Genomic DNA, 26,067 nt, shown 5'->3' on the forward strand with positions numbered 1-26,067 from the left:
TGGACGTGATATCGTTCACGTAAACCGTCTGAAGCCGTACTTTGACCCGCTTGTCCCCACGTGTTAGATCGCCAGGATGGCTTCAACTTTTTCGCCGGGGGTAATTGTAGTGAATAAGAAAGACGTTGATACCATCAGGTCAGCTATCATCAGCACAAGAAGAAGGCACGAGATCGGCGATCAAGCACCGTCATCGGGGTTCGCCTGCGTTCCTTTAGAGCTACCACCCGCTTGCTCAGTCCTTCAATAAACCCCCTTTACACTTATATTACGGCGTTACCTTACCCGACATCATTACTGCCTAAGGCCAGTGTGGAAACGAGTTACAAGCACTTGTGTGGTTCAGTGGTAGAATACTGGGCTGGAACGCAGTGAACCCGTGTTCAAATCCCATTGTGTCCCTAGAGTTTTCTACGTTTGTGAGTTTTTTACAGCGAAAGCTGTTAGGAGATTACAACTCGGGTCTCGTGCAGCATCGTAGTGGTTCGCCGGCGCCGTTGTCCATAACACATCGCATGAAGTTAGAAAAAAAAACCGCAGTACCAATAACACAGTGTGGTTGAACGCGGGACCGCTGGGAGCCAGCCCAGTTTTCTACCATCGAGCATGTTGCTTGGGACTCGTTGGCAAACTTGCCTTAAGCAGGCTTGATACCGGGAAAGCAAAGTCGTTTTTGCGACTTATACGGCGTTTTGAAATAGCAAAAAAACAAGCAGTCGTCGCACAGTGCGAATAGCGTAACGAGTGGGTCGTCCAACGCTCCAACCCATTACAAAAGCTTGTTTTTATTCAGTTACAAACTGTGGCGCAGACCCACTTTGCGCATAATTCCTCATCGTCATCAGCCACTGCATGAACAATTGGCACAAACATCCTCGAAATATGTTAGTGGATGCAACGCTTCTCAGAAGAATGAAGAAAAATTGCATAGCTAATGCTGGCCTGCTACCCTAAGGTTTTAATCCTTACTGCCGTATTGGGCATCAAGGAAGTGTGCTTACAGCATTTACTAAATGAGTGTTTTGAAAAGGCTCTGAAAGGCCGCTCATTAAGCTTTAGTTGTCACTGCGCTGCACCTTCTGCGCAGGCCTAGCGTTTTTTTCTATTATTGCGATAGCAAGTATTTAGACGCTGTCGGCTGGATTTTGCTGGCGGCGTAGGCGTCGACGTGAGCGTCGTAGTCATGCACCATATAGGTATACGTACCCATATATATGAAAACGCAAGAAAGAAAAAAAATCCCGGCAAGAAGACTGAGGTGACCGGAATCGAACGTGGGACCACCGTGTCGTGAATGCAAGACGTTAACCACTGAAGTACCGAAGCGTACATCCTCCGACGTTCAAACGGCAAGCTATTGATATCTACCACTTACCGCTGTTAGCAGGCATCTCGGGGGAGAACTACTGTGTTTTCAGCATTATCAACCGGATGGCGCTGTAAGTGCGCGGCAGTTTTCATCTCTGACGCGTAGTTTGGCCCATGTTGAGAATAAGGGGGTGTACGCTCGATCGCGCGCCCTTATTTCACGTTGGGGGGAATCGTACGTCTTGGCTAGCCTTTGGGTTTCGTGTAAATGATTTTGTTGTTCCCGGGCGCACAAATGTCACTGCAATTATTGCACAGCCTCCGTTTGCGAAAAGGGTGCGCTTTTCAAACACAGCGAAGTAACAACTGAGACGCTTATTCGCGTTCATCTGTACCTGCGAACACGTTTCGTGCGTGATTTGTGCGTGAGAAACGTGGGGCACGTTTCAATCTGCTGTCCTTTCTGCGCGTCACCTTCCAATTTGTTGCTATAGCGTTCATTGCTTCGCCTTTGCGGCAAAGCTGTGACTTTTTTTGCGGTACAGGTTACGGACACTGGTGGGGATGGCGGACAGTTACGAATCCGCACGTGACCCGTGTTTCGATTTCAGAACAGCTTCCATTGCTAAAGATCAAGGACATAGTGAGATTAGCACTTAGCTCTACTGAGTGCCAGCCCCAGTATTCTACGGCTGAGCCACGCCGATTCTTGGGACTTGTTCGCGAGCTTGACTTGGTAGGCTTGATGCTTGGAGAGCAATCACATTTATATGAGTATTAAAGCGTTTTAGAACAGCAAAGAAGCAACGAGGCGTTACACAACACAACTAAAAGTGCGTAATGAGTGGGTCGTCCAATGCTCCAACTCAATACAAAAGCTTGCTTGCTTGTTTCTAAATGCTTCGGCTCGTACCCACTACAGGGGATTGGCCATTAAATCAGTGGTTGTTGTAAAGGGGAAAACAAATTTCAGTTTTCGATAAAGAAATATTTATTATACAATCATCTAGCAATAAAGGAGTTGATAATCTTGAGGTAACTCACGAATAAAGTAGGTAAATAACAAATAAGTGATAAGAGAAACGGATGGTACACCTCTATAAATAGATCTCCTCTATAAGAGCAGAAATATCGCTTACAAGACTACGATGCCTAGTCGCCACACTGAATGTTTACCTACACAACAGTCACCCTAATTCCACCATCTCAACGAGAGCGAATCTCTGCATATCTTCTTCTTAACACACAGCTTTTATAAATCAAAGAAAAAGACTGTTAGGAAAATCTCTCTGTGGAATTGCTTCAATTATAACTCTTCCAGAGGTCCCGTCCTTTGGAGCGACTCAAAAGGGCTTTAGCCAAACGGACGTTTGCGAAGCCATATTCGATAGCCTAAGGAAACCAAACAAACAGAATGTTAAGCGTAGGCATAAAATCACTTTATAGTCAAGCCTACAAGCGACTTTATTTTTTCTTCTTTTATTTATTGTGTTTTCAATCAATGTTTCACAATATGTTTTTTGCCGATACATTGCTATGCCGGTAAAACAGTTTTATTTCTATAATAAGGTACCATCTGCTTCATGGCCAATTTCTCGTGGTGGCTTGCGCTGGGAAGTAAAGGGCCAACGAACCAACCAATCTTCAGTGCCCCCCTACCCACTCCCCTCCCCCCCCCAAAAAAAATAAATAAACGCCAGGCCTGCGCCGAAGGCGCAGGACAGTTACAGCGAAATCTAGAAGAGCGGCTTTTCAAAGCCTTGTCAAAATACTAATTGGGGAACTACTGCAAGCACATCTGCTTTATACCCACTTGGGCATTGTTATGAAATTTTTTTGGTTTTAGACCGGCATTCGTTATGCTATTTTTTGTCATTCTTCTGAGAAGCGTGGTATCCGCTAAACACTTGCAGGGAAGTTCGTGCAAATTGTTCATGCAGTGGCTGACAACCGACCATGAGGAGTTATGGCTGAAGTGGGTATTCGTCACAGTTAGTAGGGGAAAAAGAACAAGCTTTCGTAATGGGTTAGAGCATTGGACGGCCCACTCGTTACGCTATTCGCATTGCGCGACGACTGGTTGTTCTTTCGCTGTTGAAAACGATTTATAAATTGCACTGATTCAAAAATTGCGTTAAAAATAAATTAACAAATTGTAATAACGCAATGACTTTCCCGACGTCCAACCTGCATAAAAAAAGTTTGCCAACAAGTCACAAGCACCGGCGTAGCTCAGAAGGGTAGACCGCGCCCTGCGAGGCCTGCACCTACCCCAATCAGGATACAGTGAATAAAGTCTTCTCTCTCTCTCTCTCTCTCTCTCTCTCTCAGTGGTACAATACAAGGCTAGCACCCAGTGAACCCTGGTTTGAGCGCTATTGTGTCATCGGTTCTAGGCTTCTTTTATCATTTCGTGTGATGTGGTTACGGACACCGGTGGTGGCGGACAACTGGGCGTGACCCGAGTTGTGATCTTATAACAGTTCTTGCTGTAAAAGAAAGCACAAACAACAACTGAGAACAGTGCCTCTTTTTTCAGAAAGGACTACTCACTCTCTAAGACACACGTGCACCATGCAACAAAAGCAGAATTTGATGGAAGTACTAGAATGATGCAATTTTTTCACGCAACATTTTGACGAAACAGCTGCAATCTTGTCTACTATTCCAGGTTGATTTATATTGCAAATGAAATGTTCCAAGCTCTAATAGCGAAATAAAAATTTCACTCTCGAATACTACCCCTAATCCCGTGGCTGAGGAGGCAATCGCTGTCCAGATGGCAAGGGTCAAGGTATCGGTCTCACGAAACGCACCACAAAAGCTTGGACAATTGAGGGTAGGCCATTTTAGTGCCAGCAAACACTGATTGTGGTCCGAAGAACGAATCTTAGCCAAGAGTTGAGAAAAAACTAAAATACTGATAAGGAGCAGCCGTCCCAGCCTTGCTGCATGAAAGGTAAAGATGACGGTCTGGTTGTTGATGACCGTCCTGAATAGTTTTTCGGGCAATACTGGTCGAGATTCCGTATACCCCAAATTCTGCTTATACGGCGCTTGCTAGATGACTTAGATGTTCAAATTAACGTAGTTCCTTTATTCAGTACCATTAAAAATGCCAATGAATTACAGTTCGAATATATATTTCCGAAAAATTAAAAATTGATCCGCTGAGTTTTTAGAAGCTATATTAAGAGATTGCCTGGTACATACATCAATGCAAGCAGTCATAGAGACTGATGCGTCACAAAGTGAAAAAAAATGTGGAATTGGTATTTTTTCTCCTGCCTTAAACTGGTCCTTTTCGCTTTGCCCTCCAGATTGTGTGCCAATCTTTGAAGCAGAACTTTTTGCGATGATTTTAGCTCTCCGTAAAATAACTGCTTCAGTAAGTTCCGCAGTAATTTTTACAGATTCACTACAAATTTGTGCCTCCGTTATTGTAGATGAGAACTCGCATGCTCAGAGTGCTTTCAAAGAAATATTTCCCTCGCAACTCAATCTGATCAAATTGATCTGGATTCCAGGGCATAGAATGAATTGGCTGATGCCTTGGCAAAGTCATCTTCAGAAGGGCCTGTTATCGAGGTATTACCGGCATCAAAACACTTAATAGGTGCTAGATTAGGAAGGAAACTGCTGTTAGAGAAATTTCCTACACAATCACTAACAGCCACACCAGAATTCAAACACTAGTTACAAGATTGGAAATGTAAAATATGTCAAACGCGAAGAACAGAAGTCTCAATCACTAGACTGCACCGTCAAATTCTGCAGATAAATTCATATATTTATGTTTACACAGAGCTGGTTTGGCAGCATCGCTTCATTGTTCTCTTTGTGAAGTAAATGAGTCAACTTAACAATACCTGATTAATTGTAATAGATTCTCTGTTTTTCGAAAAAAAAAACACTTTATGTGTCGTTTGCCACCTCCTCGGAATAAATATAAAAGCTTAAAATGCGCTTTCTTTCAGGGCTTTGTCTCTTGGCCACAGTGACGGGAAGATGGTCGACGCTTTGCAGTAGTCCGTCAAAAGTTCAAATCGGTTTAAGTGTTCAAATCTTTCTTCGGTAGATTTTGACTTTTCAAAATTCACATTATAACAAATACATCGCTTTATTGCATTACATTACGGATTTTCAAATTCAACCATCAAGCTCGTCCTGTTGCATGTTTATTTTATTTATCGTAAATAGAATAATCTTAATCTGTGGTTAAGGAAGAAATTCATAAAAATTATGCGGTTCTTGGCCAATTCCTTAGCGCAGGTGTGCACCAGAATTGTCCAGGATCTTGACATGACTTGGCTTGAACTAGCGCCATATTGTTCACCGCGATCTGTGAATCGCTTATAGTTTAATAAATAAGTTATGCGTAATATTATTGGTGGAGGTGGTCGACTCCCGTACCTCGATAAAGACGCGCAGTGGTCGCAACACCAAGAAATCTTCGGCTACTTCAACTGCCAGCACCTCATCACCACTGACCTCTCCAGCCAAGCCGACAACCAACGCCACCTGGCCGCCCCTACAGGATCGTAACGCTTTCTCCGCTGACGGTACCCATCAATGTTGACTCCTGGCTGCACCGGTACGAGCGTGTCAGTGCTATTCACCGCTGGGACTGCACGCTCACGCTCACGAATGTTATGTTCTACTTCGACGTCACGCCGCGGGCGTGGTTCGAAACCAACGAAGCCAAAGTCATGAGCAGGAATCTCATTTCGGGTGCACGTTTAATCGTCTCCCTCTTAGGGATATCTTTGCCTTCGAGAGCACGGTGATTTACGTACTCCCCTGCGAGCTCTGCCGCTCTCGTAATAGTATCTACTCTTTGCCTATCCTGAACCCAGTACCTAATGTTTTCAGGTAGACGTCGAAAGAACTGCTCTAAAGCAAACCACTGCAGAGTCTTTTCCACGTCGACAAGCGCACCCTCCTGTCTAAGCCATTCCTCCAGATTTACCTTTGAGGTGTATGTAAACTCTGGGTATGACTCGTTTCTGGATTTCCCGATCTCACGAAATTTCCGACCGAACTTTTCCGCTGACAGTCTGTACTTTTTGAGCAGACTCGCTTTGACTCTGTCATAGTCGTCTGCGTCTTCCTTCCCCATGCGGGCTATAATGTCAGCTACTTCACACGGCAGCAGCGTAAGCAAACGCTGCGGCCACGTGTCTTTAGCAAAATTTTTCTCTCGCACGTGCGCTCAAAGTGCACCAGAAAAAGACCAATGTCCCCTCCTACCGCGTAGGATAGCATAAAATCTGTCATTCGGCACTCTCTTTTTCGTGCCACTGCGCTATCTCTGTTCGTTGATTGAGCGTTTGCTAATTCAACCTTCAGGCGTATCATTTCCAAATGATCGATACGTTGTTTGTCCTCCTTTTCCTCACGGAGTCTTTGCTCCTCTTTTCTTTGCTTAATGTCCTCTAAGTATTCGCTGAACTCCTCGTCCTCTGCCCTTGTCTGCTCGATAGCGTCAATGATCTCCTGCTTTTTTTTCGTCTCAGCAATTCGCAGGCCCAGCTCTCGGGCCAACTCTAACAACTCCGGATTTTTTAGTCCCTTCAAATTCATGGCTGTCATTGGTGTTGCTAACTCTTAACTAAACAACTTTGACGTACTATCAATATTTTCGTCAACACTTACCAAATCAGTGCTTTGTTAACAATCGTACCCATAGCCTGGTAATATCTCAGCAAAAACAAAGCAGTGCGCTCACACTATGCAGTCGTGAATTCGGACACGTTCCTTCCAGTGATGTCAGTGAAGCCACGAAGCACTTTCGTCCGACGCTAGGTCCCCCTAGCGTCGGACGAAATCTGTCCGACGCTAGGGTAATCTGTCTCAGCATTGCCTTCTGGTCGATGAGCTCGATCCTACCACTGCCAACCAGTTGTTGCGACTCGGGTCCGGTGGGTCTCCTGATTGGTTGCTGGCCACACCATCGGACTCGTCCCTTACAACGAGGAGCAATGCTTGTACAGAAAAACAGAAAACAGACGTATATTTACATTAGAGAGAGGTCAATAAGAAAGTTTCGTTACGTAGTGGCGTTCTTCGTACATGGTGAGCTCTCCACTCGAAAAATCACACCGAATGAGCCGGGGGGCTTATTACAGACGGCACTGTCCAGTCACAGATCACTCATAACCGGCGAGGGTGACGGGCATGCATGGCCCACGTGAACGTCCGGTATTGAAGCGTGGTTTCTGCACGGCCATGTGGCACAAACGTGGCTCCTCCTCGTCGATGTGTGTCACTGGGCGAGGGGTCTGAACCTTATGACGGCATCCATCAAAAGGGCTGCCGCAAACAAGCTTAAAGTGGTCTGCTGAACTGCCCGCTTAATTAGCGGGGCGATTTGCGGCCGCCACCACCGTCGTCTTCTAAAGACGATGCTGCACTTGTAGTCGTCTCCCAATCGGCTTATGGCGTCAGGGCGGCGAGACGCCTCACCCTCCAGCCAGGGGGAAACAATACCTGGCGGACGTAGGCCGCCGACCTGTCGGCGACTTGATTGAACATCAAAAGGAACGCCGAGACCTTGTCAGCGCCGACGCCGGTCACAACAAGGCGTAGGGAGAGATGGACGACATCTCGCAATATTGTAGAGATCTGAAAGTACAACGCAGAGGAAATTGTAGGTGGCAGCATCGTGTAGTGGTAACTAAAGTCACCTTAGTATTGTTGAAGCGTTGAAAACATCCGTCTTTATAGCGTATAGCTTGGCAATGTCAGCGCTGCCTATTAAACATTGCATTCTTCAAAACTATGCATCTACGCATTTTCTCAATAAAAGCTCACACTACCCAATCCTAACCCATTGAAGATACACCCAAATTTGAGGAATATTTGCCCTTTGATGGACAATGTGCTGTGGCATTAACGGGGTCAGAAAATGAAGATTGGTCACCGTTCAGCAAGGGGTTAAATTTTCGCTCGGGTGGCTGAATCGACTAATGAACAGACAAACAGAAAGGTAAAGAAACAAATCAAAATTTCTGTGTTAAAGTATCTCAAGAACGACTATCCCCTTAAAAATATGCGCTTAGTGGTTCAAGTACGCACTAGGGACCGCATATTGCTTTCGTGTTCAACTCCTAAAGGCGAAGCATAAAAGGCCACAAGTCTTTTTTTTAATGCGAAGCATTTCTTAGCGAACTTCGGCGGCTTTGAGCACATCTATATATTTATCTATCCCGCCCCATACGGCTTTTCGATCTCCTGGTCGTTTCGATAATAATGTCGACACTAAACTTGGTATAGCAAAACTCGATTGTATGACAAACATAAATATCTAGTCATAACACGAAAATTATGACAAGTATGTCATGAATATTATGATTTACATTGCAAATGTTGCTGCTTTTGTGGTGGTTTCTTTCACATGACATGTTGAAAAACTGGTATTCTATGACAAGAGTGCATGGCGAACACAAGCAATTGACCCTAACATGAAAAACATGACATGCGTGTCATGTAACGAAAATACGATATGCCACACTCATGATGCGCTCGCAGCCGTTTCGCTAGCTTCGCATATATTGATTCTGGTTTTACGGGACAATAATTGAGGACGAAGGTATATGACTTGTCCAAACATAATCATCATGAGATGCGCGTCATGTAACACCATGACTACTTGCTACGCTCATGATGCGCACGCTGCCGATTCGCACGCTTCACATGTACCAAACTCAGTAGTACGTGATGCAAACGAATGACTTTAGTAAATGACACGTCCAAGAATGATAAGAATGACATGCGTGTCATGTAACAGCATGACTACATGCCACACTCATGATACGCTCGCTGCCGTTTCGCTAGCTACACATATGCCAAATTTACTAATATGTTACCTGAATGGATGACGAAGGTTTGTGACTGGTGCAAACATGATGATCACCAGATTCATGTCATGTAAGACTGAATGCTGCACTCAAGGTGCTAATACACTTCGACGTGACTCGGCGCGTGTGCACGCTGGTTTTCGTTTCGTCGAGTAAAGATGGCGATGCCACAAAAAGAGCTGATCTGCCTGCCATATACTTGCAGGCGCATGCCGTTCTGCGTTGCTTTGACGCCTGCCTATTTGAGCACACCCGGAGTCCCTGCGTCACAAATCGAGGCAGACGCAGTGCAGTCTTGGTAACGTAATTGGCGCAAAACTCAGCATGTCTCATTTCGTACTGGTTGCCCCAGGGCCGAGCCGACGGACAGTGGTCGCGCCGGTGGTAGCGCCTGGGGTCAGATTATGGTTGCTCGCGTTTTGCTGTTGTAGCGTCACTGCGCCCAGCGGACACGCGCGTCAACGTGACGCGTGCGCTCAATGGGCCCTTGATTTATTTATTCGAGGGGCGTAACGTCTCAAAACCCCCATATGATTATGAGAAACGTCGTGGTGGAGGGCGGCAGAAATTTCGACCACCTGGGGTTTTTTAACGGGCACCCAAATCTGAGCACATGGGCCTACAACATTTCCGCCTCAATCAGAAATGCAGCCGCCGCAGCCGGGACTCGATCCCGCGACCTTCAGGTAAGCAGCCGAGTACGTTAGCCAATATACCACCGCGGCGGGGCATTCACGGGCCCTTCATGACGTGCTCGCGGCAGTTATACTAGTTCCGAATATACGAAACTTAGTATTCCGTGACGTCAATGAACGACTAATGTGAACGACGCGTCGAAACATGATATTTCAGGTATGCGTGTAATGTAAAACTTGACTACATGCACAGGCGTATCAGCCGGGGGGCAAGAGAAAAACTGGGGGAGCGGAAGGGGCTGAGCCCCCACACTTTCGACATTTGTCAAGGTCAGCTGCACGCTGGGGAACTCAACAACTAAGGTGAAATTTTTCTTCACCACAGTAATCACTCAATTAAATTGTTACGAAGAAATAAAAATGGTACGAAGAACTATTTTATTATAGTGAAAATTTGCTTACTTTCTGCTGTGACGATTGTGCTTGAATATTCCTTGAGGTCCGGGCCGCATATGCGACTCTTTCGCACCTTGTACTTTAGCATTGAAAAGTGGGCTACAGTACAGGACGCAAAAGCGTCTTGTATGTGCTTTGTTATGAATAGGAATGAGCAATGATTTTTTTAGACCTGTCAGAACATTTGCTTATTCAAAAAAGTTGTTTTCTTTGACCAAGAATTGATACTTTCATCGCTGCTTTATCGAAGATGCTCTGAGGGAATGTTTGTGACGAACTTTTTTAAATGCTTTAGTTCCGGCGTACTAGAAGCACCACAAAAAGATGTAAGTTTTAGTCTCTGATAAATCTGACCACCCTTGTTTACGGTAACTAGGAGCGAAGGCAGCAGTTAGCAATGTGGCGAAGAATAATGCAGTGGACACGTGTACAGTGGGAAGCTCTGCTTTTAAGGTTAGCCCGCAGCTTGGCCCTCCGGACCAGGAAGAAATGTCAAAGACCATGGTTTCTTGCATGATGAAGGCGTAGTTAGGAGTTGAGCTAACTATTTTTCTTTCATCTGTAATTGTATTTTACAGCTCAACGTTTTACTTTGACAGAAAAGAAGACACGTACGCACAGTGCTGCCTAGTTCTCGCTCTCAACCGGGATTAGCTCACGGATATACACGCGCACATACACACTGAAAAGTTTTTCGGAGTAACTGCGCATTTGCCACAATAAGTTGATTTATTTATATTTGGGTTTTAACGTCCCAAAAGCATGATATAATATTGAGAGACGCCGTAGTTGAATAGTCCAGAAATTTCGACAGCCTGGGTTTCTTTAACGTGCACCGAAACCTGAGCACGCGGGCCTACAGCATTTTCGCCTGCTTCAAAAAGATTCTATATATATATATATATATATATATATATATAGTCAAAAAATAAAGCAGCATACTTACGAAAATTGGATACTTTCTTACTCTACGTTTCGGCCTTGGCACGACCTCCGTCAGGATGAACAGGCCTCGCTAATGTAAGGGTTTGCTTGTCACGGAAGGTTTTCTTTCTCTCTCTCTCTCTCTCTCTCGATTGTCACTAATCGCGTCAGAGACGGTTTCCCGGGGCTAACCTTCAAAGCGAGACAGACAGCGCTCTTAGAAACTTTTTTTTCCGCACCGCCTCCCTGGAGCCTCGGGATGCCGCCTTTGACGCCTGATTAGTGATAGCCGAGAGAGTGAGAGAAAAAGAGAACCTTCCATCACACGCAAGCGCTTACCATAGCGAGGCCCCGTTTACAATAAAATGACCACCACCTAACTACACTGAATGCAGTACTTCTAAGAAAAACACACAGAAGACGCCACTCGCACCGCACAGAAAACCCTGGAGTTTTCTCAAATTATTTTTTCCTTCTTCCTTTTCATTTATTTTTTTCTTTTCTCGGTCTAAGCCATTTGTTCCTTCTCATTATTCACTCAAAATACTATAAATGTGAGCGGGAACACAATGTACATTCTTTGCTGACGATTGCCAGACTGTGGTCGAAACTCAACTTTTCCGTTGTTACCGTTCTCACGGAAGATCTACCCCATATATATATATATATATATATATATATATATATATATATATATATATATATATATATATATATATATATATATATATATATATATATATATATATATATATATATGTATATATATATATATATATATATATATATATATATATTATTTGAATAAAAATAAGACACACGTCGAAAAACAGAAACCTTTCTGTTTTCGACGTGTGTGTTCTTTTTATTCATACTATTTACCGGCGTCCAAGATTTTTTCCCCGCAATTATATATATATATATATATATATATATATATATATATATATATATATATATATATATATATATATACATATATATATTTGGGGAAAGATGTGCTTGCCTCCTCTTTCTGGGGAGTGAATATCGCCTTTCCTACCGGCGCTGTCTGCGCACGGGCTCAACGCGTGACCCAACAAAGGGGGGCGGGGGCGCCTATAATTGCCGTGCTATCGTGGTAACAATATGCACGCGGCTCTTGCCCCTACAGCAGGCGGGAGCTTCTATGAACTGCTTTATCAACAGGAAAACGCTTCCAAAAGTGTATCGATAGCAGCCTTTTACATTTAGATGTGCTCTACACATAACAAACTGCCACCAGTGGCAACACACGACATGAAGCCATTAGTATACCAGCATGCACTGCCTACGGGAGGCGCTTCGCATCAACGTCGTGACTATGCACGAGCGTCGTTGTGGTGGGCTACTGGGGCTGCTCCACAGGAAACTTGGATACTTAGCAAGCACAAACTTACTACAATAATATTGCCCCAAAAAATAATAGCCTCGTTTCGTAGAACATTCGAATATGTTGCCATATCATTTATTGCTTCGCTCTTTTGACGAAATTGTGACTTTTTAGTTGCGTGCAAAATTTTTAAATTCATCAAGCGCTGTTTTAACAATGACATATATTATGTTTCTAGCATCACTTAGTTTACATTTATAAATGTTCAAGTTTTATTCGGAGGCGAATATTGTGTTTGACTCGAGTATGCGACGCACAATGCTGTAGCAAAACAGTGCTTAGTAGGACACTAGTAATTGCACAAAAAATGAAATGCGTTTGGTGAAGTACTGGGCACATGATACAAAGGTAGCGCGATCGGCCTTTAGTCGTAGAAGATTTTCATGATGCGACTGTCTTTCGTACTAGTAATGTCAATAGCATTCCACACAATTTTTTATTTGTAGCAGCTAGGCAATATGTTCCTGACACCGTATTCTATAGACTTGATTTGGTTTACGTCATTTTTCAGCATTCAACATACGCTTGCGTCCAGCATACACCCCATATTCCTGTTGCTGCGCCACATTCTACCATAAAAATGGATGCCGGAATCCACCATTCTGTATAGTGATGACTTTTCAATGCTGGCAACAGTGCACACTACACAGGAGCAACACTCTACGCGTGGTTGAATTTGCAACCCTCGTTGTAAGACTAAAGTAGGCGTACGAGAGGAGCGCGTTCTCACTGACGACTGGCATAGGTTGTCCCAAATAGCGGAAGCTTCTTCTATAGGTGACGAAAAACACACTGATTTTTATTCATTTACTTTTTTTACCCTTTGAAGTCGCGAGGACGTGGGGACACGATGAGCTGTACGGACGTCTATGGCGACATAAAAGCACACAGTTCTTGACGCTTCATTTTTTATAAACGACATCGGTTACAGCGAAATAAGCAATACATGCGTTTGAAATGAGACTAACATAGTCTTGGTTATATACGAACACATCGCGCAGTTTGACTTCATTTGAAACTGGTAAATATTTATAGACATTTAGAAAAGCTGGGTCACATACTGTTTATTGTCATTAGGCTGCATGATGTCAGTAGTGTTATTTCATTAGCTATGAGTCAAATAAGCCAACTATATTGCGTAGTATGTTTTTTTTCAGCTGTGGAATGCGAATCTCGCACTGCTTGTATCGAATTCAAATCATGACTTCAACAAATGTCTTTGGTATGTACGTGAAGGTATTAACACCTCGCACGTGTCGCTGCAAAAACGAGTGTACTTACCAAATCAGGAACGATGGTAAGCCAACGTTGATAAAGAGCTCCACGTGCTATACAAATCACTGCTACTTGTTTTACAGGACGAATGACAGGATTATAGTGTGGAAATATGGCGCAAATAATTCCATGTCGTGGACAGCGGAAGACGGTAATCATTTTTTTCACAATTTTGTTTGACATTTGTGTTTAAAAGCTTGCAGTCCATAGTGTTTTTCAATTATGTATAGAATAGAGTAGAGATATCAGTAGTCATACAGATACTGCGTAATTAGGGCGTCGTCGAAAGATATATAAAGATCCTGGAAGAAATATACAGAGAATCAACTGCCCCCACAGTGCTCCTTAAACAAAGCGACAGATTACTAACAAAGAAGGCTGTAAAGAGAAGGTATACGATCCCCCATATGCTATTTACCACGTGCCTGCTGGTGCTTTTCAGGAGCCTAGAATGCAAAGAGTAAGAAGTACGAGTTATTGGAGTGTACCTAAGTTAACTGCGCTTCGGCAATGTTGTTGCATTGCTGAATAACTCAGGGGGCGAATCGCAGTTCCTGATTACTGAATCAGAGACATCAGAAAGTTGGGTCTTAAAAAGTGTTGTACAACAATCTCGGAAGAGAACAGAACCTTGATATAGATAAAAGTGCCCTTGAAGTTGTAAAAGTGTACGTCTACTTACAAAAGGTAGCGACCATGAAATCGAACCACGAGATTGAAGTAAATACAAGAGTACTAATGGGTCGAAGCAAAGTCAGGTAGCATTATAAAATCATGGCTAGTAGATTGCTACTGTCTCTGAAGAGGAAGGCTTAGTGACAGCTGTCGTTTGCCAGTACTAACCCAGGGAGCAGAAACCTAGAGGCCTACCAAGAGGATTCAGCTTAAATTGAGGGCAAGGGTGCGATCGATTGAAATAAATATGATGGGTGTACTTGTAAGAGACAAGAAAGGAGCAGTGTGGGTCAAGGAAGAAACTACAATTAAAGATATCTTAGATGAAACCAGAAAAAAATGTACATGGGTTGGGCACGTAGCGCGTAGGCTGGAAAACCACTGGTTATTAAGGGCAACCTACTAAATTTCTATAGAAGACAAGCGGGTGAAAGTGAAGCAGGAAGATAGATGGGCAGACGAGATTCACAATTCATTACATTTATTTTTTATTCTTGAAAGACCACAGGAAGTGGTATTGTATAAGGGGTAAGTTGACGAAAATAGAGAAAAAAATTATCGTGAGAGATTAGGATAAGGATCAGTATGCTGTAGGTAGTCAGTGGATCTAGCCTTGCATAGTTTGCAGGTGATTACCCCGTTTAGTTTCCTCTTTGCTAATTGTTTCTAATGTGCTTTCGTTTGTTTGTTTTTCAACTAAGCCCAAGCAGGCTCCTAAAAAAATTGCGCATAGCATGATGGAAGCCTGCGTAAGCTGGCGACCTTTGTGCTATTCCAGATGCAGTATCGTGCCGGTAGTCTATCTCGCTGCACCATACCCCAAACATAGTTGTCACTCATCACCAGTCGCACGCGAGGTCTGTAGCATTAAAAATTTCAAAAGAAGTCATGACACCTGGTTCGTGAAGATCAAGTGACCACGCGGAAACAATATCAGTCACACTGTCACATGGCAAGCCTAAACGTTGAAGTTCCTCAAATAAACCTTGCCTTTCCTTCTTAAGCTCACGACACTTAAGCAAATACTGTTCTATGTCACCATTTTCCTTGAACTTCGAGCACAAGGACGTCGCCGAGAAGATCTTGTTGAGCCATGCTGGTGTACGCGCTGATCCCGTTCAGATGCGATGAAGCAAGCAGGCCTCTTCTCTTGATAGCCTTTTTGTCACACATGGTTGGTGAAACGTCAGCCATAGTGATTAAAAATGCTTATTGACAGCCTCTCTTATTTTATACGCTGATTGTTTTTGTGTTTTTGGGAGCCTTCTTTGTTGGTGTAAGCTGCAAAGCACCTCGAGCAAGTGTGTCAGTTGCATCATTTCTCGCTCTACCCACGTGTGATGGAATTCGTCGAAAGCAAATGTTTACACCAATGCCATGCAGGTCTTTAGAGATTCGCAGTGATCTTTGGTTGCATCAATTCAAAACCAATCCGTGTTTTAGCCGCTTAAAAGCGAGCTTACTGTCCGAAAACAGCACGACTTGTTGCTGCCTACAAAACTTCAGTTTCTTCAGGGCTGCATCAATTTCCACGCTTTCACATGCTGTCGAAAAAACAACGCACTCGAGTGGCGCTGCCCAGGACACCTTTAGAGACGGGATCACAAACGCTGCAGCGCTTGTTCCGCACTTGGGAAAAAATAATACTATTATTAATAATGATAATAATAATAATAATAATATATTTTGAAATAACTTCTTTATTTCCATCAACGATAGAGGAGACTGCGGGTAAAAGTTGCTTGAAAGACAAGCAATTTGACAGAAGGTCCGCAGTTACCTCTACAATGCAGCAGTGACAGCAGATATGATGACACAGAAAGAAGAAAAAAATACTGTGAATTCATAAATAAACAGTTAAATCAGCATTACTTCTTTATATGTGAGCATAAATTGATGAAATGGTGACGCAGTGTTCATACATAAGTAAATGAAATTTCAATGAAGATAGTTATAGCGCGAGAACAAAACGATGACACAGAGACAAGAAGGGCACGAAAGACACGTGTCTCTGTGGCGTCGTTTTGTTCTCGCGCTATAACTATCATCATGCCATACCAACTAGCCCAAGCTGCCACACTTCTAAGATATTTCAATGAATGATTCATTGCATGAGTTCAAAAGGGTTGGTAAAGTGCAAGATATCCGCTGCATAGAGTAATTGTCCACGTGGTGACCACCTTCCACTGTTCTATGTGACGAGTGCTATATGAATGTGTGTTTCTCGCTAGATTAGATAGCTCATGAAATAACTAAGTTTTCTTTTATTTCGCGTGTGAACGCTAGACATACATTACGTCGCTAGACTTCTGTCGACCGATCCATTGGTGAAAGCTTTCAAATGATTCGCGTACCTATACATTCAAGTACCAAAGAACGTTCTTCTGCTGGGTGTGTGAAACGCTTGCTGTGAATCCGTGGTATCGTCCCTGTTAGTCGACATCCTCAATTGACCAAGGTTGGTCTTGGCGAAGTTGTCTGTGTCTGGGGAAATTGATGCCAAGATGGCAAAGCGTGATGAGGGCCACGAAAGCTCGCAATTCTGTGCGTTGCCGAAGGCGACTGAGTAGTGCTCAACCTGGGCTCAGTTCGCTAAGTCGGCAAAGCTGTGTCAGCAGTCGTTCAGAGGCGAGAAGACGTAACGGTGGAAGAGGAGCTTCCTCAAGCACCTTTATGCTCGCTGCAAACTTAGGCACTCGCAAAGCAACCTTGAGCCATTTATGATGAAGTGTTTCCAGCCATACGCACTGCGACTCACTTGGAGAGATCAGAGGCAAATGTAAGAGCACACGATATAAAATTACAATCAATGATGTTGGGTGGCTCTCCCAGCTTGTTCCTGTCATCATTCGAAGAATGCTTACACGAGGTGACAGCGCTGACATCGTCTTGTCTACTGCATGTCACCAATTCGTCCTGGTGCTTAGTGTATCCCCGAGAAATCTCGTGTACTTAACTTGCTTCATTGAACCATCAAGAAATATTAGTTTTTAAATATTTTTATCTTGTTTCTCATCTTGGCATAGCTGTCAATAGCATGAATCGAGACTTTTCAGCTCATATTGTTAGTACAAAGAATTCAAGATAGGTTTGTGCGGAGAGTATAACTTCTTGGCCAATCATTTTCATTCGCTTATGCCGATATCTAGACAGCCAGATGCGTAAGTCGTCGGCCTGAAATGATATTTGAACTGCCTTGCTCACATGATTGATATGTGGGGTTTAACATCCCAAACCCACCATATGATTATGTGAGACGCCGTAGAGGAAGGTTCCGGAAATTTCGAGCACCTGGGGTTCTTTAACATGCACCCAAATCTGAGCACACGGGTCTACAACATTTCCGCCTCCATCGGGAATGCAGCCGCCGCAGCCGGGATGTGAGCCCGCGATCTGCCGGTCAGAAGCCGAGTACCGTAGCCACTAGACCACCGCGGCGGTGCACTGCCTTGCTAACAATCTTGAGAGAATTAGGTAAAGCCACCATGGTCACAGTGAACAACACTTGAGACAGAACACTGCCCTGTGGCGTTCGTCTGTTGATTTTCGTTGAGCAATAGTATGTTGGGACAGTCTCTACCTTAACCTGCATCGAGCGATCACTAAGAAAGCCTGAACAAAGCTTAAAGGTGCCTTGTTATTCCCATAGATGCAAAACTACAAACCACCGCACCTTGGAACATAGAGTAATCCACTTTTGAAACGTCCTGAAATATTGCCAGCGTTGAAAAGCCGTATGCTCATTGGTGTTCTATGTTATTATTCAAGTCCAAGATATTCTCCTGTGCTACTAAATCATTGCCGAACACAGTCATACATGATGGAAGAGGCTTGCGATTCTCCATCCACCATGTCAGCTGAACACGGGCCAGCTTCTCCATCAGCTTTGCTACGCACGAACTGACTGATACTGGTCTATATATTGCAGACACTTCTTTTGAATCATCGTGAAAATGAGAAAGTACAGGGTCGGTCGTGAGGGCACTGTTCAACCTGTCGAAAGCCGATTCACATTCCTGAGACCACTGAAAGGGCATACCGGAAGCAAGTAGCCTATGAAGCGGTGCGGCTTTGGAGGCAAATTTTTGTATGAATCGCCGAAAGTAACAGGCGAGACCAAGGAAATTTCGCAAATATTTCGGTTTGTCAGTGCGAGAGAAGCGAAGCACCGCAGCAGTTTTATCAGGGTGTGGACAAATTCCGTCCTTGTTTAGAACATGACCGAGTACCTTGATAGATCTGTTGGCGAAATGCCACTTTTTGGTGTTAATTTGACGACCAGCGTCCGCAAGACAAGTCACGACCTCGTCTAAGTGTTGCAGATGTTGTGGGAACGTTCACGAAAAGACAACAATGTCATCGAGGTAACATAGGCAAGTCTTCGATTTCAGGCCACGCAGCACGGTGTCAATCATGCACTCAAAAGTTGCGGGCACAGTGCATAGACCAAACGGTGTAACATTGAATTCGTATAGGCCGTCCGGGGTTGCAAACGCAGTTTTTTCTTTATAATCTTCGTGCATGGGGATTTGCGAATAGCCGAAATGCAAGTCGAGACTCGAAAAGTATTCAGCACTCTGTAAGGAATCTAGGGCGTCGTCGATGCGTGGCATGGGGTATACGTCCTTCCTAGTGATCTTATTGAGTGCTCGGTATTCGACACGAAATTGTACGGAACCGTCTTTTTTTACGCTCTAGAACGATGGGCGACGACCAAGGACTGGTTGAGGATCGGATTATTTCCCGTTGGAGCATATAGTCTACGTTTTCTTCAATGATTTTTTGTTCGGATAGAGAGACGAGGTACGGACGGCGGTGCACAATGGATGTTCCGTCGGTCTGAATACGATGTGCTGTAGCGGTTGCCTGGCCAAGGGTGGATGAATGAACGCCAAAGGAGTTTGCATGCTTTTCCAACAAATCAAGGAGCTGCTGCTTCTGTGAGTCTGTCAAGCCATTGTTGATGGCTGCTGTAAAGGCCGAGAAAGCAGCATGATCTGCAGGATGGCCTTTAGAGGAGACAGGGCACAACGCACACAGGCTGCAGATCGGCAACGCAGGTGACAGTAGTGCCTCGTTGCAGTAAAATTTTATCTTGTGTGGTGTTGGTAGCAGCGAGGACAGTTGATCCATTGTTGAAGCGAGCCTGACCTATTGCGAGAGCTATGCCTTTATTGAGGAAACGCGGTGACGGAGTTACCAAAATTGTCACGATGCAGAGTCAAGGTCGCTGGACAAAACTGTAACTAATTGATGTTCGTTTGGTGGTAACTTGATGTCTACAGCAGCGATGAGTCGAAGTGGCCTGTAGGTTTCGTCGTTGAGCAAGTGGTCCGTGTCAGTAAGATGGACGACACGTTGTGCACAGCAAATAGCCGCAGAAGCAGAGGAAAGAAAGTCCCAGCCTAAAATGAGTTCATGGGAGCACGGGGATAGCACAGCAAATTCTATATGATGAAGAATTCCGTCGATTAGTACACGGGCAGTACAGAGAGCGGAAGGGCGAATCATTGTTGCCTGGGCTGTAACCAGTGTCGGTCGATCATAAGGCGTCGTGACTTTTCGAAGACGGGCACACAAATCAGCACGAATAACAGAAAACGCAGCCCCAGTCTCCACCAAAGTAACAACGTCCACTCCCTCAACTGTGACCACAACTATATTGTAGGGGCGCGCTGGAGGAATTGGAGTCCTGTGTTCGAATGCAGTTTGTCCTCCAAAAACTGCATTGCTTAGTTTTCTGGACACCGATCAGAAGTAAGAGAAGCAGGCTGAAGAGGAGAAGAGGAGCGACGGTAAGGCGACGGTGAACGGCGTCGGGTTGATCGGTGACTACTGCGCAGTTCACCCGATGCTGGCGGAGATAGAGACCAACGCGGCGGTGACTAATAACGGCGGCCCTGGTACAAGGCTCCTGCGGTATAGTGCCGTTCGCGTATGTCATACCCTCGGCACTCGTCTTGCTGGCGCTTGCGGCAAAATCGTGAAATGTGACCACGATAGCCGAAATAATAGCACGTAGGCCGAGTTGATCGATAAGGAGGGTAGTAGCTTGCGCTAACTGCCCCGAGAGAGAGAGCAGTCAGAGGAACAGATGACGGCTCAGGCGGTGGTGATGAAACGCTCGTGGGAAAGCTTGTGGGAAGTGCGGCAGCAACCGACGCGTACGTTCGTGACGGGGCGTCGAGCTGACGGTGCCTGGTGGCGCGGCGGTGGTGTGCGGGAACGATGGGAGAGTACGAGAGACAGTGGGCTGCAGGTTGGTCATGTGGGTCATGGACGTGAGCTCTTCCCTGATGACATCCCACAATGACGTTGAAGAAGACTGGATGGGACACACTAAAGGTAGTGTGAATGCCATCGATTCTAATTCTTCGCGTATAATCGCCCTCATCGTGTCTCGCAGGTTTAGATCAGTCGTAATACAGGCGACGTCACTGTCTGGTCGTAGGCGCATAGACTCAAGTTCTTCGAGGCGCTGACAGGTTGTCGCAACGTCAGCAACGGTAGCCGGATTCTAAATTGCAAGAGAATTGAATGCGACAGGTGCAATTCCCTTAAGAAGCTGGCGCACCTTGTCTGATTCTGTCATTGGTGTGTCAACACGGCGGCAAAGTGAAAAACATCCTTGATGTAGGATGTATACTACTCCCCGATGTGCAGTTTCCAAGTCGCGAGAGCTTTCTTTGCGAGATCAGAACGAACAGCCGGTGTGCCAAAGACATGGTGAAGGTGATCTTTGAAGGCTGACCAGTCGGGGATGTCAATGAAGTGGTTGAGAAACCACGTCTTCGCGACACCCGTGAGGTAGAATGACACTTGAGTGAGTTTGTAGGTGTTATCCCACCGGTTATCAGGGCCGACACGTTCGAAATCGTTCAGCCATTCCTCTACATCTTCCCCGCGCATACCATCGAAGGGATGGGGCTCACGCTGGAGGCTATTGATGACGTAAGAAGGCGCGGCACGCGGTGGTGGAGTGGGAACGGCTGCAGCACCGGCCTCATTTTGGTGCGACATATTTCCGGACACCTGACCCAAGCGGTGACCTGAACATAGCTCCAGGGGGTAGAGTGGTCGAGAGGATGGCGGAGGATATAACAGCACGCTCCACCACGTATGAAGTCTTGGTTTGGATTACCTTTTATTAGGCCCGAGGAACCGGCAGCCGAAAGCTACGATTAATGAGCCAAGATGATCATGCTTCGCGACAACGATGAGGATGCATGAGCCACACATGATAATGATGTACCGGTGAAGAGGATGCGTATACTAAATGCCCACAATATATATATATATATATATATATATATATATATATATATATATATATATAAGGGAAAGAGGTGTATACCTAAGGGCTCGTTTTTCCGTGTTCTAGCACCATATTAATGAGATCTAACAGACAGTAATACCAAGGAATGTACAGGGGAAGTTATTAGAACCAATGGAATGTAAATAAGAAGAAAGGAAAGTGGATTAAAAATAACCAGCCGTGAGCAGGAATCGAACCTACGACCTTCGAGTAACGCGTTCGATGCTCTAACCACTGAGCTACCACAGCGGCCTTCCCTCCATCCACTTTTTTGGGTTTATATGTGAATTTAGAAGTAGGAGTGACAGTCAGTGCCATCTATAAGCCAAACGACGAGTGTGAAAAGACTCTTATGCGCATGTTTGGCGTCACGTAGCACGTGAACGTATTATGAGTGGGCAGCTGTATAATTGTCCCTCTTATACAACCTAAACACACCGAGTCTGCCAGTACGAGACCCTCGTTCATTGAAATAAAGGAAATAAGTGTATACCTAAGGGCTCGTTTTTCCGTGTTTTAACACAATATTAATGAGATCTAACAGACAGTAATGCCAAGGAATGTACAGGGGAAGGTATTAGAACCAATGGAATGTAAATAAGAAGAAAGGAAAGTGGATGAAAAAATAACCAGCCGTGAGCAGGAATCGAACCTACGACCTTCGAATAACGCATTCGATGCTCTAACCACTGAGCTACCACAGCGACCTTCCCTCCATCCACTTTTTTGAGTTTATATGTGAATTTAGAAGTAGGAGTGACAGTCAGCGTCATCTATAAGCCAAACGACGAGTGTGAAAACACTCTTATGCGCATGTTTGGCGTCACGTAGCACGTGAACTTATTATGAGCGGGCAGCTGATTAATTGTCCCTCTTATACAACCTAAACACACCAAGTCTGCCAGTACGAGACCCTCGTTCAATGAAATAAGGGAAAGAAGTGTATACCTAAGGGCTCATTTTTCCGTGTTTTAATACAATATTAACGAGATCTAACAGACAGTAATGCCAAGGAACGTACAGGGGAAGTTATTAGGACCAATGGAATGTAAATAAGAAGAAAGAAAAGAGGATGAAAAAATAACCAGCCGTGAGCAGGAATCAAACCTACGACCTTCGAATAATGCGTTCGATGGTCTAACCACTGAGCTACCACAGCGGCCTTCCCTCCATCCACTTTTTTGGGTTTATATGTGAATTTAGAAGGATGGATGGATGGATATAGCTGTACCCTTTAGATCGGGCGGCGACTAGGGCCATCAAGCCGTAATACTTAATGAACTCAAAACTATACTTATTTATTTTTTCCTTAAAAAGTGAGTTTGAGGATTCGTACTTTGCAGTGAAGAGTTTAATTTTCACTTGTGCCTTGACTTTAGCCACCAATCAGATAACCTCCTTCTAGTTAAGTCTACTTGCTTAAAGTCTATTTTGCCCTCCTGTTCCCTAAACCCCAGTGCTTTGAAAAACTCTGCGCCATCAACCTGAACTATAGGGTGAAGCCCATTACAGAACATTATCAAGTGTTCAGCAGTTTCTTCTTCCTCTCCACACGCACTGCATACTGTGTCTACCCCTTGGTATTTGGCCCGATATGTCTTGGTTCGCAGTACTCCCGTCCTTGTCTCAAACAGTAGAGAACTACCCCGAGTATTATCATAGATCCTTTCCTTGGCCATTTCCTGCTTAAAGTTCAATAGATCTCTAGGGCGGACTTCTTAATCATGCCCATTTTCCACCTGTCAGTCTCCGTATCCTTCACTTTCTTCTTAACCAATAGTTCTTTTTGGTTTGGCCTCCTGCTGTTTTCTAAGTATTCACCAGTCAACTTCCTTGTTCGCTTCCTCTATTTTGTATCGACATTCTTCATGTACAAGTAGCTGAAAACCTTCCTTGCCCAACGCTCCTCCTTCATTTCTTTCAATCGCTTCTCAAATTTTATCTTGCTGCTAGCTTCCCTGCCCTCAAATGATGTCCATCCCATATCATCTTGTACTCCCTGATTTGGTGTATTCCCGTGAGCTCCTAAAGCAAGCTTACCTATTCCACGTTGCTTAATTTCTAATCTTGCTTGAACTTCTGATCTCATGCACAAGACCGCATTGCCGAACGTTAGCCCAGGAACCATGACCCCTTTCCATATTCCTCTCACAACATCATACCTATTGTAATTCCACAGTGCCCTATTTTTCATCACTGCTGCATTCCTGTTACCTTTAGTCGTCACGTATATTTCGTGTTCCCTCAGGTACTCGGTCCCATTGCTTATCCATACGCCCAGATATTTGTATTTATCTGTTATCTCTAGCGTGACGTCCTGTATCCTAAGCTCACTACCTTCGTTGTCATTGAAAATCATGACTGCTGATTTTTCCTTACTGAATCTAAAATCTAACCTATCTCCCTCATTACTGCAGATGTCCATCAATCTCTGCAAATCTTCCTTGTTGTTGGCCATTAGCACTATATCATCTGCGTACATTAATGTGGGTAGTGCCTGATTGATAAGTTTTTCTTGTTTGACTAAAGAGAGGTTGAAGCCCAGCCCACTTCCCTCTAATTTTGCCTCTAATCCTTGTAGGTACATCATGAATAATAAGGGTGACAGGGGGCACCCCTGCCTAAGCCCCCGTTTTACCTCTGCAGGCTTGGATACCTGTTTTTCCCACTTTATAACTACCTTGTTACCTTTATAGATACCCTTTAAAAGATTAGTGACTACATGTTTCACGCCGAGTGTGTCCAGTATTCCCCACAATTTCTCTTGAACAACGTTATCGTACGCTCCCTTAATATCCAAGAATGCTAGCCACAGGGGCCTGTGTTCCTTTTCTGCTATTTCGATGCACTGCGTCAGTGAGAACAGATTGTCTTCCAACCTCCCTGTGTATCCGAAACCCATTCTGGAGTTCCCCCAGCACCCCCTCATCTTCTATCCATGCCCGCAGTCTTTCCTTTATAATCTGCATCGCCAGCCTGTAGACCACTGATGTCACTGTTATAGGACGGTAGTTGTTTATGTCAGCCTTGTCCCTCTTTCCTTTATAGATCATGCTCATCCTGCTAAGTTTCCATTCATCGGGAACTTCACCATCGATTATTATTTTGCTCACTGCCTCTCTCAAAGCCTGCTTAGACTTCGGACCTAATGTCTTTATCAGCCTAATTGGAATGCCATCTGGGCCTGTTGAAGTACTACTAGGAACCCTTTTCTCAGCTCTTTCCTACTCTCGTTGCGAAAATGGAGCCATTGCACCACTTGATTCGTCCTTGTCTATTGTGGTGCATAAAGTACTTCTTTGTTGAAATTTTTCTGTCACCCTTGCTCTTATATATTCAATAGCTTCGTCCCCTTCTAGCCTGGCACCTTGGGCTGTAGGTATAAAACTCTGCTCTAGGCTCGTCTCATTTCTTGGGGAGTTTAGATGGTTCCGAAATTTCGCAGCTGCCTTTCTATCTTTTTTATGTACTTCGCCAGCCACTGAGCTCCCTTTCTTCTAATCTTTTCATTGATCAGAAGGGATGCAGCCCTTCGACAGCTTAGAAAGGTTTCCCATTTTCTTTCAACATCATCTGTCGGTTCACCCCGCTGCTTAGCATGTCTGTGTTCCCTAGAGGCTTCTTGACGTTTTGCTATGGCTCTCTTAACTTCCTCATCCAACCAACTTTTGGGTTTGTGTCTTCTTTTCTGGGGTGACTTGTTACGCGTCTTAGCAAGCTCTAGCTCAAAGAGTCTAATTAGATTCATGTATGTCCACACGGTCTTATTATCCTCCGTGATTACCTTCTCAATTTGTTGAAGTAGGAGGGACAGTCAGCGCCATCTATAAGCCAAACGACGAGTGTGAAAACACTCTTATGCGCATGTTCGGCGTCACGTAGCACGTGAACTTATTATGAGCGGGCAGCTGATTAATTGTCCCTCTTATACAACCTAAACACACCAAGTCGGCCAGTACGAGACCCTCGTTCAATGAAATAAGGGAAAGAGGTGTATACCTAAGGGCTCGTTTTTCCGTGTTTTACCACAATATTAATGAGATCTAACAGACAGTAATGCCAAGGAATATACAGGAGACGTTAGTAGAACCAATGGAATGTAAATAAGAAAGAAAAGTGGATGAAAAAATAACCCGCCGTGAGCAGGAATCGAACCTACGACCTTAGAATAACGCTTCGATGCTCTAACCACTGAGCTACCACAGCGGC

The 26,067-nt window shown here is 44.5% G+C and overlaps 1 protein-coding gene across 1 annotated transcript in view; it reads left to right on the top strand.

Annotated features, from left to right (window-relative positions):
• LOC142764763 (uncharacterized) overlaps positions 1-26,067 on the top strand; it is a 422,070-nt gene that overhangs the window by 143,071 nt on the left and 252,932 nt on the right. The window contains exons 2-3 of the mRNA XM_075865291.1: positions 13,751-13,890; positions 13,952-14,019. Coding sequence (XP_075721406.1) covers positions 13,751-13,890; positions 13,952-14,019 — 208 coding nt within the window. The remainder of the gene's footprint in view (positions 1-13,750; positions 13,891-13,951; positions 14,020-26,067) is intronic.

The sequence above is a fragment of the Rhipicephalus microplus genome, chromosome 6 (genome assembly GCF_043290135.1).
Source record: "Rhipicephalus microplus isolate Deutch F79 chromosome 6, USDA_Rmic, whole genome shotgun sequence".
Classification (NCBI taxonomy): domain Eukaryota; kingdom Metazoa; phylum Arthropoda; class Arachnida; order Ixodida; family Ixodidae; genus Rhipicephalus; species Rhipicephalus microplus.